The 15,358-nt window shown below is 44.6% G+C and overlaps 1 protein-coding gene across 1 annotated transcript in view; it reads left to right on the top strand.

The window, feature by feature from the left end:
• The window catches only part of SUSD5 (sushi domain containing 5), a 53,533-nt gene extending 45,740 nt beyond the window's left edge, over nt 1-7,793 (top strand). Inside the window, exon 5 of the mRNA XM_012646880.1 lies at nt 6,460-7,793. Coding sequence (XP_012502334.1) covers nt 6,460-7,754 — 1,295 coding nt within the window. The 3' untranslated portion in view covers nt 7,755-7,793. The remainder of the gene's footprint in view (nt 1-6,459) is intronic.
• Nucleotides 7,794-15,358: the final 7,565 nt, after the last annotated feature.

Raw genomic sequence — 15,358 nt, 5'->3', positions numbered from 1 at the left:
TTGGTAAGTTGTATTTTTCTTGAATCTTGTCTATTTCCTCAGAATTTGGGGGTTTCGGACATAAATTTATCATAGAGTCCTGTTACTGTCTTTTGTAATATCTGACAGGTCTATGGTAATGCCCGGTTTTATTCCTGATGTTTTTCATTTGTGTCTTCTCTTCTTCTCTAAATATTTTTCAATTAGTCTTGGTGTAGGGGTTTATCAATGTTATTAGTCTTTTCAAAGAATCAACTTTTGGCTATATTGATCCTCTCTATCATGTGTTTGTTTTTTATTTTATTAATTTTTGCTCTTTTTTTAATCTCCTTCCTCTGTTTCTTTGTATTTAACTTACTCTTCGTTTCCCAGCTTCCTGAGGTCAATATGATTTTCAGCCTTTATGGTTTTCTAGGTATTTAAAACTATAACTTTTTCTCCTTGTTCTAATTGTTAATGATAGAGATGTTTAAAAATAATCATAGATTTATCAATCATATCTGTTAAATTCATATATTTTGAGGCTATATTATTAAATACATACAATTTTAGTATTTAATATATTCCTGGTGAATTGAAATATTTGTCTTTATAAAATATCCCTCTTTATCTCTAGTAATGTTTTTTGCCTTCAAGTCTTCTTTGCTGGTTAATCTCTTCATGACATTTTTTTTTTCCTTCTTTTATGCTCAACTTCTCTATATATTTATATTTAAAATATGTCTCTTATAAGTACCAGGTACATAGTTTCTATTTCTTTATCCAGGCTGACAGCCTTTGCCTTTTAATCATACCATTAATCCATTTTACATTTAACCATCAATAGACTTGAGTTTAAAATGACTGTCTCTTTGTTTTCTCTCTGTCCCATTCGTTCTCTGTTCTTTTTTCTCTACTTTGCTGCCTTCTTTTGGAGTGATTAAGCATTTTTCCTTAGACACCCTTAACTTAGCAAAGTTTAATATAAATTAATACTTATACCATTTCCTGGATAATTTAAAGCCTTTAGACATTTTGACTCCATTTACCTCCTCCCAACTCCTATGTTGTTGTCCAGTGTTTTGAATAAACACAATGCGTGTGTGCACGCGTGTGTATGTGCTTGTTTTAGGCAGTCAACGTTCACCTGGATTTGTCCCTGTATGTTTTTCATTGATCTTTCCTGCCTGCATCTCTGAGCTTGCATCCAGGGTATCTTCACAGAGTAAGACTCTATATGGCAGTTCTTTTCTTCTAACACTTTGAAGATGTCATCACATAGTCTTCTGGCTTTATTGTTTCTTTTGAAAAGTCACCTCTCAGACTTACTGTTGCTTTTTTGAAGGTTATAAATCTGCTTTCACAAGTAGCTTTTAAATTTTTTGCTTTGATTTTTAGCAGTTTTAATTTAGTGTGCCTATGTGTAGTTTTCTGTGAATTTTTCTGCTTAAGGTTTGCAGTGACTCTTGAATGTGTGTCTTCATGTCATTTTTCTCAGTTTTGTAAAATTCTCAGTCCACTTTGTTCCTTACAATTTCTAATTGCTATGATATTACATTGGTCTCAATTTGAAGCTTAAAGTTCATAACCACCCCTTCATAACATTGTTATTTTATCACATTACCTTTGAGCTTTTGTTTCATTGCACTCAATTTCTTTTTAAGTTCTGTAGTGTGAAGCAATTGTAAGGAATTCTTTCTATTCCTCAAATTGTAACGTCTTCTAAATTAGATTCTTTGCCTTTTACGTACACCCTCCTTTCATCCAGAAGAGGGAATGGTAGCTGGAAGTGGACAAATCAGTGGAAGTGATATGTAGTTTTACTCTCATTTATGTGTTTGTTTTAAAATACTTGGGCTCTGCTTTTTCTTCAGAAATGTTGTTAAATGTTCTATGTCAAGAGTTTCCTTCACCTGAGCAACATGAAGTCCTGGCATTTTGGATTCTATCAGGAAGAAGCAGCCCTATGGGTTACTCATCTGTTTCTCTCTAGCCCCTTTGCTTCTCTCCAGGATTTGTTGACTTCTTATACAGTTTCTGAAGGGTGAGCGGGGGTTAGGAGCCGAGCCATGCACCTGCTCTACTCTGCTCTCAAACGAACGTTCTGTTTCTCCTCTTGGTAACTAGTTTTTTTAAATTCGTTGCAATATATTATTCCCTTTTCCCATGTGTGGTTTCTATTCGTAAAACCTTTTTGCTGATGTTTAGTACAGTTTCTTCATTTAAAAAATTCCCATCCAGGCTAGGTGTGGAGCTCAGGCCTGTAATCCCAGCACTTTGGGAGGCCCAGGCGGGGGGATTGTTTGAAGCCAGGAGTTGGAGACCAACCTGGGTAACATAGTGAGACCCCGTCTCTACAAAAAATTTAAAAATTAGTTGGGCATGGTGGCACATGCCTGTTGTAGTCCCAGCTACTTGGGGAGGCTGAGGCAGGAGAATCACTTGAGCCTAAGAGTTTGAGGTTGCAGTGATTTGTGATGATGTCACTGCACTCTAGCCCAGGTGACAGAACAAGACCCTGTCTCAAAAAAAAATAAAAATCACATCCAATAAGGGGTGTGTGTGTGTGTGTGTGTGTGTGTGTGTGTGTGTCTGTGTGTGTGGCAGAGTTTCCCCATGTTGATGGATGTGGAGGAGGGAAAATAGGTGATGTATTCAGGCATATCATCCACCCTGATGGTAAGGCGACATTTTGCCTGCACCCCCAGTACGTGCTGAAGTGGTCTCGAATGTAAGTGACTGGGTAGACAAAGAGGAAGCAGAGCAGAGGGAGGGGCAAGCAGAAGGAGCAAGAACGAAGAGGCAGGTCGTGCTGGGTGTGGAGACGGAATATGGGGTGTGGGGAGAAGAGACAGGGAAGAAGTGGGAGCAGAGGTCACAGAGAGATTTGTCAGGGCCACAAATATTCTGAGGTGCTGGAAGATTTTGAGTATCCCTTGCACTCAAACTTCTTTTTAGCTGTTGATTATTTGGGCAAAATTCTGTTTACCTGTGGACTGTATCCGTGTCGGCATGGGCCACGGCCAGGAGAAGATGGTGTGTGAGAACAGCGAGGGAGCTCTCCACTCACCGACTTCCTGCTGGGGTTCCCGTCACCAAGGGCTGCCTTTGGCAACACTGTGCAAATGTTGGTTCATCACACTGACAGTTCTGGGCAAACAGCTTGTTTACTCCCAACTGTCAGTTAGCTACAGTTGATGACCTGAAAGAAAATGAATGCACTGTCAGGATGTAGGCAAGCAAAACCCAGAAATGGCAAAAATCCCATACAATGAAACAGAATCATTTGTGGGCTCTTGACAGTTTCGTGTCTTCGGACTGCAGTGAGGCAACAAAGAAATGTTCTCCAAGCCAGGTGTGGTGGTGCACACCTGCAGTCTCAGTTACTTGGGAGGCTGAGGCAGGAGGATGTCTGAGCCCAGGAGTTTGAGGTTGCTGTGAGCTATGATTGCACCAATGCACTCCAGCCTGGGGACAGAGTGAGACTTTGTCTCCAGAAAAAGAAAAGAACTAGTCCCTAGTAAAATCATGTGTGGTGAGAAGCTTACATTGCAGATTGTGCATGAGGTAATGACCTGTGATTTCAAGTGGCTGAAACCTTCTGGAAGAAAAATGGTGTTGAAAAGTTACTGCTTCCTGTCTTGCCCCCTCCTGAAAGGGGACTGTGTGCTAGCTGAGCACACAAGGACATTCATCCTCAAAAGCACAACCTCTGAGAGACTACTGGCAAATGTATATTGTTTTGCAAAGATAATTTCTTCCATGGTGCCACAGAATACATTCTTTTTTTAAAATTAAAAATAAAGTGGTTGTGGCAGATCTGGGGCAGAAATGACTGGTTGGACATGTGGAATGCCAAGTTTCTTTGCGTTAGGAATAAATTTTATGGAGTGGAATCACCACTCCGCTTCATTATGATGAATCTACTGGCTGTGGGGAGGGAGTTCTGCTAGGGCACCTGTCGCACTGACAGGGGCGGGGCCCCCAGGAAATGCTGGGAAGAGAATTGATGCTTTCACCAGCCAGGTGCATATGGGTGTGCGTGGGGGGGGGGCATGCCCATGTGTATGTTTGTGTATTCTACCGGATCTTCAACAATGGCATGTTTTCAGAGGGTTTTGGGGGTGTTATTAGACACTATGGATACAAGTAATTCCTTATAATTTGTAAGGGGGCCCACAGTCCTCTTGTGTTTTGGGAGATTGCGCTCCTAGAAATCGATCTCAGTGCTGAGGCAGGAATGAAGAGAAGCTTCGAATGTGAGCTATTGCAGCCTTTTCCTCCTTTCCCCCCAGAGCCCTTTCACTCACTCAAGAATACCTATAATGGCCAGGCACTCTTCCACTCTAGGGATACAGTGCCAGGGGCCCTGCCCTCAGGTAGCACATTGCCAGTATATTAGTTAGCTTTTTCTGCATAGTAGACTGTCCCCAAACAGCTTAGTGGCTTAAAACAACAAGAACAATCATTTGCTTGGTTCTGGTTCTTGTGTGTGTGTTTGTGTGTGTGTGTTTTAAGAGACAGAGTCTCCCTCTGTCACCCAGGCTGGAGTGCAGTGGTGCCATCATAGCTCACTGCAACCTCAAACTCCTGGGCTCGGGGGATGCTCCTGCCTCAGCCTCACTAGTAGCTGGGATTACTAGTACCTGGTGAATAAATTTTGATGTTCGGAGGACACCAGCTTCTTGTGCCTTCCTAACCCACGTGATTCCAATCTCATCAAGCTATCCTTACATTCTGGTCTCTCAGCTGTGAGGCTCTGTCCATTCTTACTCAGTTGGATTCAAAATACTTCACAGCATCATCTCACAACTCAGAATTTTACAAAGAACAAATCAGTGTTTTGAAAGATGCATTTTTTACTTAATTATAACATACATACAAATCATAAAGCAACAGGTCCATGAATTACCAAAGAATAAACAAAAATATTTAGCCATGATACAGGTCAAGAAATAAAATGTGCCCCAAAGTCCTGCTTGTGCCCAGACCTAGTCCTTACCCCTCCTCTCCTAAACACCCTCCTTACTTTTAACATTGTATTATAGATTAGTTCTGCCTGTCTTTTAACTTTATGTAAATGGAATCACAAAGAGTATGCTCTTTTGGACCAGGCTTCTTTTGCTCAGCATTACGGGCATGAAATTCATCCACGTTGTTGTGGGAAACAGTAGTTGGTTCAATTTCATTGATGTGCAGATTTTCATTGTATGAATATACCATAATGTATCTATCATTTTGGCAGTTAATGGATATTTGAATTGTCTCTAGTTTTTGGTTATTATGAACAGTCTTGTGCATGTCTTTTGGTGCCCATATGCACATGTTACCATTGAGTGTATATTTAGGAGTGGAATTGTTGTGTCACAGAGCTTCCATATGTTCAATTTTAGTAGAAATGCCCAGACAGTTTTCCATAATGGTTGTTCCAATTCACACTCCCACTAACAGTGCTGTACATCCTTGTTAACACTTGATACTGTCATTTCATTTAATTTTATCCATTCTGGTGCTATGTAATGGTATCTCATTATGACTATAATTACTATTTCTCTCCTACTAATGAGGTTGAACATCTTTACATGTCTAATGACTATTTAGATATCTTTTTGGCGATGTATCAACTCAAGCATCTTGCCAACTTTTCTATGGTTTGTCTGTCTATTTAGTATTGAATTGTAGGAGTTCTTTTTAAATTCTGGCTATAAGTCCTTTGGAGGTTATATGTGTTGCAAATATCTTCTCCAACTCTGTGCCTTGCATTTTAGCTGCGGTGGCTTTTGGTGAGCAGGAGTTCTTAATTCTAATATAATCCAATTATCTGTCCTTGTGCCAATACCACCACAGACTGAAAAGTAATTCAGTTTTATAGTAAATCTTGAAATCTCGTAGTGTATGGACTCCAGCCTTTTTCTTCTTTTTCAAGATCTCCTTGTCTATTCTTGGTCCACTACATTTCCATAAATTTTAGCATCTACATGTTAATATGAGAGATTTTCATTAGGATTGTATTAAATCTATACAGATCAATTTGGCTAGAATTGACAGCTTAACAATTCTGAGCCTTCTGCTACATGATCACAGCATCTGCCTCCATTTATTTAGGTCTTCTTTAATTTTGCTCAGCAATATTTTGTACCATTCCATTTAGAAGTCTTGTACATCTTTTGTTAGATTTATTCCTAGGTGTTTGCTTTTTTATACTATTGTAAATGGCATCCTTTTAAATTTTTGTTTTCTGTTTATCGCCGGTATATATTCTATAAATACAGTTGAAGTTTTATATGCATGGTAAATCCAATGCCCTCAATACACTCATATATTAATTATAATGATTTACATGTGGATTCTTTGGGTTTATCTGTGATGCACAGTCGTATCATCTGTGAATGAGGACGGTGTTATTTATTCTGTTCCAGTCCTTATGCTTTTTATTTCCTTGTGTTCTGGACTGGCTCTGTGCCTTTGGACCTGATGAGGTTTTTCTCTCTTTCCTCTCAGACGAGGCTGAGGCACATATTGACTATGAAGATAACTTCCCTGATGACAGGTCTGTGTCATTCAGAGAGCTCATGGAGGATTCCCAGACAGAGGCAGAAGAGGACAGGGATCAGGGAGAAGCCTCTGAGGAGACTCCCAAACGGGACAGCCTGGTCTCCATTTCCATGGGGAAAGAAAACATAGCCCGGGATAAAGCCTTCGTGCCAACCGCAGGTTTGCCCGGTGTTGGGAGCAATGTCCCCACAGACTTGCCAGGATCTCGACCAAACCAGAAGTACTTGTTCTGGTTTCCTGCTGAGACTTTCCACCAGCCTGAGCTGGAAAAGGAGGTGGATGATAATCCCAAAAAGCAGTTTCCTGCTGGAGACAACCACAGTAGTGTAAAATTTGTCCTAGGTAAACCTGAAAGCAAGGTGATCTATGGCAGCACTGACAGCTCCTCGGGGCCATTTCTGGGCAGGAATGACAGCAAGGCAGGGGATCCAGTGGTGAGCAGCAGCGATGAGTCCTGGTTAGACGGCTACCCTGTGACAGATGGGGCTTGGAGGAAGACGGAGGCGGAAGAGGAGGAAGATGGAAACAAGGGGGCTGGGTCAGTAGGACTGGATGAAAGTACTCTAGTTACCCCTGATCAGCCCGTTCTTGTGGAAATTAAGAAGCCCAGGAGTACCACACTCATACCACATGAGGACATGACCCATAGTTCAGTTCTTCCATCTCAAATGCTAGATGTGGAGGCTTTAGCTCTCAGACCCATGAATGTGTCTGAGACTGAGGGTCCCCATAATGGGGATGGTGACTTGACCAAGTACCAGTCAACTGTGCTGTGGAGATTCACCACAGAGAAGTCTCCCATGGCTACCCTACCCTATGAACTCACCACCTCTACGCTGGAGACATTAACAACTGCTGTCCAGCAGATGTCTGACCACATCCCCTCAACAGTCATGGCGGCCACCCAGCCTCCAGTGGAGACCACTGCTCCTGAGGTCCAGGATAGCTTCCCATACCTGCTGTCTGAGGACTTCTTGGGACAAGAAGGCCCCGGGCCAGGTGCAAGTGAGGAGCTTCTTCCAACCTTGGAGCCATGTGTGGGGGGCGAATGTCCCAGCCTCAGTAGAGGCCCCATGATCGCCACCATCGTCACCGTCCTTTGCCTGCTGCTGCTCCTAGCAGGTGTCGGGGCAGTGTGGGGCTACCGCAAGTGCCAGCACAAGGGCTCCGTGTACAAGCTGAATGTTGGCCAGCGGCAGGCTCGGCACTACCACCAGCAGATTGAGATGGAGAAGGTCTAGCCTCCTTCAGAGTGGGCTGTCCCAAAGCCACTTGGGAGGAAAATTAATGGTGACACATCACACTGATAAACACTGATAATTCATGAGAGCATGACACAGGTAGAGTGGAGCTCACCATTTTTTCCTCAGCTCTTTATTTTATAGGCTGAGAAGTGTCTTTGGAGCACCTGGTAGGGTAGGAAGGCTTTGGTGGCATCATCTCACACGTCAGTATCTCCTCAACGAACTGATTGCACTAATCCCAGACCTGTGCATGGGCCCTAATTCCAATGTGAGGTCAAAGATCACCTCTTCTTCCTCATACTATTGTCTTCTTTTCCCTTTTTAAAAATAGAATCATTGGCTTCGTACCCTGAGATTGTTTAACTAGGTGTGATAAACTGAGCATTTGAGAGCAGTGTTATTTAGGACATAGGTGTTTAATTGTTGCAAGTGGGATATGAAAGAATCATGGGTTATTTCCTTTTAATGTTGTGATGTTGCTGAGGGCAAATGAACCAAGAACCAGGACACAGTCTAGACTCTAGAAGCTTTGAGGTTTCTTTGTAATTGTTTCTTGAAATTGGAGAGAATGTAAGACTGACATTTTGTTGGGGGGAGGCAAGAGTGAAGAGGCGCACATCCACCTCTGTTCCCTCCATTCTGTGGGACAGCTCACCATTTTTGAAAAACAAAGTTAGCTTTGTACCAGTAAGTACCATTTCCTCTCAGAAGCAGTGGTCTAGTTGTCCTTGACCAGTCTGTGCCTAGGAATGTCTTGGAATTTTTGCCAGGACCAACAAAACTCAGTCCTTGGTTTCCTCTCTCAGGATTAGCCATTTCTCTGAACTCCAGAAAGAGGGGATGACGTGGGAGAAAAAAAATGTTTTAAGAGGGCCAAAGACTAGGATATCAAGTATGGGAGCCTACTTGATGAAGAGGCAGTGGAATTAAAAAGGAATGTGAAATGATCTGTGCTGATCTATTCTTTAGTGTGGAAATCGTGAGCTCTATGGAAACAGAGTCTGTCCTGGCTATTGGGCAACCCATTTCATAGATTATCTTGTGGTGGCTCAGCAAGTATTGTTTATGACAGTGGCTCTCAAGGTGTGGTCCTCAGACCAGCAGAATCAGCATCACCTGGGAACTTGTTGGAGATGCACATTCCATGGTTCCACCCCAGACTCAGGAAACAGAAGCCCTGGGAGTGGGGCCCAGCTCTCTCGTTTTAACAAGCCCTCCAGGTGACTTTGATGCACACCAAAGTTTGAGAGCCATTATTTTGTGATAAATTGTGAGCTTTGAGGCCAGGCGAAGCCCTAGAGGCACAGAAGACAAGTAACACCTGTGGTTTGTCTTGCATGGGAACCAGGCATCGCTATGTGCACGTGAGGCAGTGTTTGAAGCTGCCAAAATGCCATCTGCCATGGTCTCCTGTGTGTTGGCACAGAAACTAAGCATGCTGTATATTTCTGGTATGAATCACCTTCTTGGAAATAGTTATCAGTGATAAAAAGTGATGAAAGCAATACATTTATTTTGAGACACTATAGGAGTCCAAGTGTTTTTGTGTGGCATGAGAGAAATCTTGATCTTTTTGCAATTGAAAAATTGTTGGGGGGTGTTTTCTCTAAGGAAAAAAAGAATTCTCACAACATGTTTTCTTCCCTGCCACCTCTTTTCAGTGCAAGCTTTGGAAAAATAATAGGGTAAGTAGCCATAAAGACAGTCAGCATAATCAAAGATCTTAGTCCCCATAATTGGATAAAATAAAGGCTTGAAGTTACCAAGTGGAATACCGATGCATCAGATGAAATCAATACAATTGGAATAAAATGCTCTCTACATGTTGCCAAAGCAAAACACAACAAATAAAAGCCAGAGACTGTATATATTTATAAATTAGATTCTAATCTATTGTAAGACAACTTTTCTATTTTTAACTATACCAAGTAACCTCTGCCTCAACATTGGGGTTGTTGGTCACTGTTATTATGTAATAACCCAGAACACTGAATTTACACCAGCAAATAAATAGGTAATATTAATACAAATGTATTAATAAACTTATTACAAATTATTAATACACATAAATGTATTATTTATAGACGTGGACTGCAAAATCCAACACATCAGTTTTTAAGTTTTTATTGGTTTGCTGTCATCTAAATTAATGTTATAGAATCTAAAAATGCATGTCAGAGGGGACCGATTAAAATGCTGTAAACCTAAATTGTATGTCATTATGCATGTTTTGAGACTGGTAAATGTTTAATCATGAAAATTGAGGGGTGGGATGGGGTGTTCTATTAACGCAAAGCTTCTGAGATGTTTAAAATAAATAATTATTTCCCCAAACTGTTACTGAATGTATTTTATTTCTGGGTTACTGCACCATGGTTTAAAAAAAAAAAAAAAGGATTCTCTAGTAACCTTGAAAATAATGTCCTAATACTTGCTATAGCTAGGACTGCCCTCTCTAAGCCCAGCTCTCAGCCATGTCCCTCCTGCAGCCGGACTTTAGGGACATCTACAGAGCTCTTGCCCCCTCCTCCCTCCCTCACCACAAACAGGCCCTGCCCTTCCCAACAGGGAGACACCCAGTGCCTCACTGGTCAAACTGTGGCTCCTGCACTAGCAGCACGTTCACCCCCTGGGGGCTTGTCGGACGTGCAGATTCTCGGGCTTCGCCCCAGACCTGCAGAATCAGAATCCGCATTTAACAAGATGCCCAGGTGACGGGTGTGCGCGGTGAAGTCTTAGAAGCACTGGCCTAAAAGACCAAAACGATTACCTCCCTTCTCCCCCTGATGGGACACTCAGAGGAATACTTAAAGAGGACTAGTTGAAGGGACTATCACAAAGCTGTGTGCAGGATTAAGGGAACCATCAAGGGATGGTGGAGACCTGTTAGGGACCCCAACAAGAGCTTCAGCAATAGGAAAGACACTGCCGGACAAGAGCTCTGGCCTCAAGGAGGATGCAGCCCCTGTCCACCTGTGGCCTGGAGGAACCAGAGATTTTAAAGACCTAGACCTCTTCCCTCACCCTGCAATCTCTTGCCAGCACATCCTAGTGGCAACTGGAAGTCAGAGGGTGAGGGAGCCCAGGCAACGCAGACCACAGGAGTCAGGCTCCTGGGGCACAGGGCATGTTGGAAAAGAGACCTGGGCGGGGAGGGGCAGGGCAGCAAATAGCAAATGCAGCTCAGAGACCGTCAGCACCAATGCCATCTGCCTGATGTCCCTTTCTACCTCTGTGAGCATCAGGGGTCCGTGCCCCCCAGTGCCGTGGACACTGTTGATGCCCCTCCTGGGCCTGCTTCACTAGGCAGGTGAGTCCATCTCCTAGCTGCCCTGAGTGTTGGCTGTTAAAATGTTCATAAGCACCTAAGTGTACCTTTTTCACCCAGGGAACTGCTCTCAACCTAATGGGAGTTCCCTCACCTGGGAAGTTAGACCACCTTCTACCCTGGTAGCGCAGCCTGTAGCCAATGACTGGCTGCCATGTAGATACAAAAGGCCGGCCTCCTTGCCTGAGGTGGGACCAATTCCGTGGTGTGATTCCTGCGCCAGAGCTCCCGTGCGAGCTGGCGGAAGCTTGCCTCCAACTGAGAAGATAGCCCTGCTATTGGGCCTGCTCCCCTCACACCCCTTCTCCTGAGAGCACCCCATCACTTGCCTCACCTCCAGGGATCCCAACCTAAGACACCCATCAGCACTCGACTCCCTACACCTCCTCTCCGCCTCAGTCCAAACTCTTTTGATGTAGCCTCTGGAATTCTTGGGCTGACATCAACAAAATCCCTGTGTTCTCCACCTTTTCTTCAAACAGCTGATGTTTGAACTCTCCAAAATGTGGACCTCTTTTTGTGCTGTTTCCTCACTCTTCCCACCTACCATCTTCTACTCTGCTTTCTCCTTGCCTGCCCTTCGGTGACATGCATGGGGCGCCGTTGGTGTTGGCAGTCGTGTCCAAAGATGCTTTGGGTCCTTGTTTAAAACAGATGCCAAATGTTTTTCCTAGTGGGACCCCAGATCTTCTCCGAAAGAGAGAATCTCCCCAGGGAGTGGTATGAACCTCTACTGCCTGCCAGGGCCTCGGCCAGCGCATAGCTAGCAAGGACCACCCCTGTTGCATGAGATCTAGGAGTCCCTAGTGTAAGGTTTCTGCTTTGTTAGATGAACGTCAGAAATTTCACGAACCTGAAAAAACAGAGCTCATTACAACATGTGTCCTAGAATGTGGTTAAGACATTCCCATTCAGTGGATAGAAAAGAAAATAGAGAATAAGCAAAATAAAACATGTAGTGTGATTTTTAAAAAATGCTTTTGTTGGCTGGACGCGGTGGCTCATGCCTGTAATCTTAACACTTTGGGAGGCCGAGGCAGGAAGATCCCTCGAAGCCAGGAGTTCAAGACCAGCCTGGGCAATAGTGAGACGCTGTCTCTGCAAAAAATACAAAAATTAGCCGGGCATGGTGGTGCACGCCTGTAGTCCCAGCTATTTAGGAGGCTGAGGTGGGAGGATCACTTTAGCCCAGGAATTTGGGGTTGCAGTGAGCTGTGATGATGCCACTGCACTCTAGCCCATGTAACAGAGCAAGACCCTGTCTAAAAAAAAAAACCTCTTGTTTACAACTATTTTCTGAGTTCTAATTTTCTGCAAGACTGAGATTGTAAACATCACACTAAACCAAGGAGGGAAGATGGAAAAAGACATCGGCAATAATGTTGATAGTCTGGCCTACTGACTGCCACCCGAAAGGGGAAGATAAAACTCTGGAATCTATTTTGTACCTGTTGGCCAAGTTGCTTAGTTCCTTCCTATTCTTCTCCTGTAAAATGAGATACCAGTATCTTACCTGCCAGCTCCAAGAGGATATTGAGCCAACTCATTCATTCAACAAGCAATCAAAGCCAGATATTTGCAGGGGGACAGTGTCAGGTGCTAGGATGTGGCTGCTCACAAGCCTGCCCTAGGGGGAAAAGCACTCTAACTGCAGCCATAGCTGCTCCCAACCCCTATTTCTGAGGTGAGAGTGGGTCAGTCAAGGCCGTCATGGTGTCTCCCCTTTCAAGACGATGCCATGGGGACAGGCGTGGGGAACAGTCTTACCCCTGGCTACAGGCACAGGAAGTCCAATGCATAAAACCTTTGGCTGAGGCTTAGTTAAGGTTCCTTTCCTTTTTTTCTTTCCTCCCTTGTACATAGTTTAAACTCTCCACACTAGGTCATTCAAGCCTGGAGTCACCAGAAAAAAGAAGTCGCTGTTTGAGGGGATGGCAGATGATCAAGAGTTCAGACAGCTGCGATGAAGGATTAGTTGTGGGTTTTTCTCAGTGCCTCGCTACAAACTGTGTTGCAGTTCCATGTTCAAACGCTATTAAATGAGAATGTTTTCTCTGGCACCAATCCACCTCTTCCCCACAGTTTAAGTATTGAGTTTTTTTAAAAAACTGAAGTAGCTTCGGTTTACAGCTCACATTTAAAACTTAAAAACGTTATTTCCATAAATGCTGGCAGAAACCGGCCACTGTTTATTCCACCAGCAGTCATAATAAACCCTTTCCCATTGACAAGTCTAACAAATCATTTTCTGTTTGCCACTGAGTTGGGTTCAGTAAAAAATTTGTGCTCTTAAAATTCCCTTAATAAGAACTCCTAAAAGCACACGTTTCCTTCCTAAGGCGGCCTTTGTGGTCAACGTTCGCAGTGGCTCTCTTTCTGGATTCCAGAGGTGAGCACAAGTTAGTGGCAGTAATGAGAAAGTCTCAAAAATCAGAAGGATACTAGTATGTTGAATATGTACGACATTTCAGTCAATTAGTCACTTTTAAATTCATGTGCATACACACACCTCCCTCAGCACGGCCCTTCTCCACAAGTGTGAACATTAGCAGTGGCCACAGGGGGTGGTTTTAGACCCTTCACAGTGGTGCCTCCTGCCTGGGTTTCCTGAGTGGCAATGGGGCTGGACAGATGCCCCACTATGGTGGGCAGCCTCCCTGGACCAGCCTAGGAAACCAAACAGTGACCGCTGGGCTTCACGCTGTGGGTCAGAGGACAAGGGAGACATCTTATAGTGGGCCTGGAAACTCCCACAAAGCTACAAATTTGTTTGTTTTTTCAAAAGACAGGCCAGGCTGAGGCTAAACCTATGGGGTCTCAATCCAGGAATCTTCTAGGCTCTTCCAAGAAACACGCCCAGGGAGGTGTTGGGCTGAGGTTGTTGAGTGTAGCCTGCACACTGGGGTTTTATGATAGGTTTGGTCAGACCAACCCACTTTTTTTTTTAAGGTTGGTTTGGTTTCTTTTGAAATAAAAAATTTCGCCCCTCTGCTCAACAGCCTTCTATCAAAGCAAAGTGCCAACGATATTGACGGTACCAGGGTCTTTTCCTTACGTGACATTGCTCAGATGGGGGTGGAGCTGCTTTTCAATCCCCAGCGAAAGAAGGCCAACTTCAGAGAATGAAGGAGGATCCCCCCGCCTCCCAAAGCCAACTCAACCCCTATGTGGAACATCGACTACAAAAAGTTCACCCCGGGCTCAGAGGAAGAGGTCCCAATGGTAGCTCTGCAGGGCACACAGAGGTGGAGTGAGCGGAACACCCAGCCCAGCCTGGGGCCCTGTGGATGTCTCCTTTCACTTTCCCATACAGCTGGGAAGGGCGACTGCGGCCAGGAGCTATCTGGGGGGTTAAACAGCTGCCAGGTACACCGTCTACACAGACCCAGGAATCCTAGAGCAGGGCGTCCACCTTCTGGGTCCTCACTACTTCATAGTCCTGCCTTATGACCCTCTCCCCACTGAGTTCAAAAGGAAGTTTCTCTGGTGGAGGAGAGGGTGGGGCGAGGACAGAAGGGAGAACCCAGCATTCCAGGGCAAAGGCCATCTCTCCCGGCAGGAAGCCATGCACGATCTGATGCATCACTGGGCGGAGGGTCCTGATTGGGAGGCTGCTGTGGACAGAAGTGTGTCCATCAATAATAATGCTGACTCCTTTGGCCAAACAGTCCCCTGGGGGTAGAGACGCTGCTGACCTGGGCAGCTTCAGCCACAGACAGAAGTGGTAGGTAGGCTATTGTCTGGGGTCGGGTACCCTCCTAGGAGAACCTGGCATGGGGATTGCTGTGCAGGTGAAAGAGGAAGTGCTCTCAGGAGGCGGGAGGGGATAAGGGAAGCAGGACAGGGAGGAGGGAGGAATAGAAGGATGTGCCTGAGTTCCCAGAGGTTGGAATAGTGTGCTGGGGGAAGGGGAGCCCGAAAAGCACAAATGTGTGAGTTTTCTACCCCCAATTAGTCACCAATACACAAAGACCCAGAATACTATCTCCTTTTATTCCTTTCCAGGCCATTGTGGGAAATGTCCTGTCTCCCAAAGGCCGGGCCAGTCTTCTCCCACCTCCTCTGCTGGCGCGTCCCAGCTGGACACGTGGTTTACTTGGAGGAGGGAATAAGGTCGAACAAGGAGAGCTCGGCTTCCAGACCACCACACTCTCCTGGTTTCCTCTGACCTCTCCGCGTCTTTGGCTGATTTCTCATTTCCCAGAGAGCCTCAGAACTCTGCCCTTGGCTCTTTTGAGCCGCTTCTCAACATATCCGCACAATCCAGGTGTCC

Source organism: Propithecus coquereli, unplaced genomic scaffold, assembly GCF_000956105.1.
Source record: "Propithecus coquereli isolate 6110/MARCELLA unplaced genomic scaffold, Pcoq_1.0 Scaffold251, whole genome shotgun sequence".
Taxonomy (NCBI): domain Eukaryota; kingdom Metazoa; phylum Chordata; class Mammalia; order Primates; family Indriidae; genus Propithecus; species Propithecus coquereli.
Note: the sequence above shows the minus strand (reverse complement) of the source record. Positions and strands in the feature narration are given on the sequence as shown.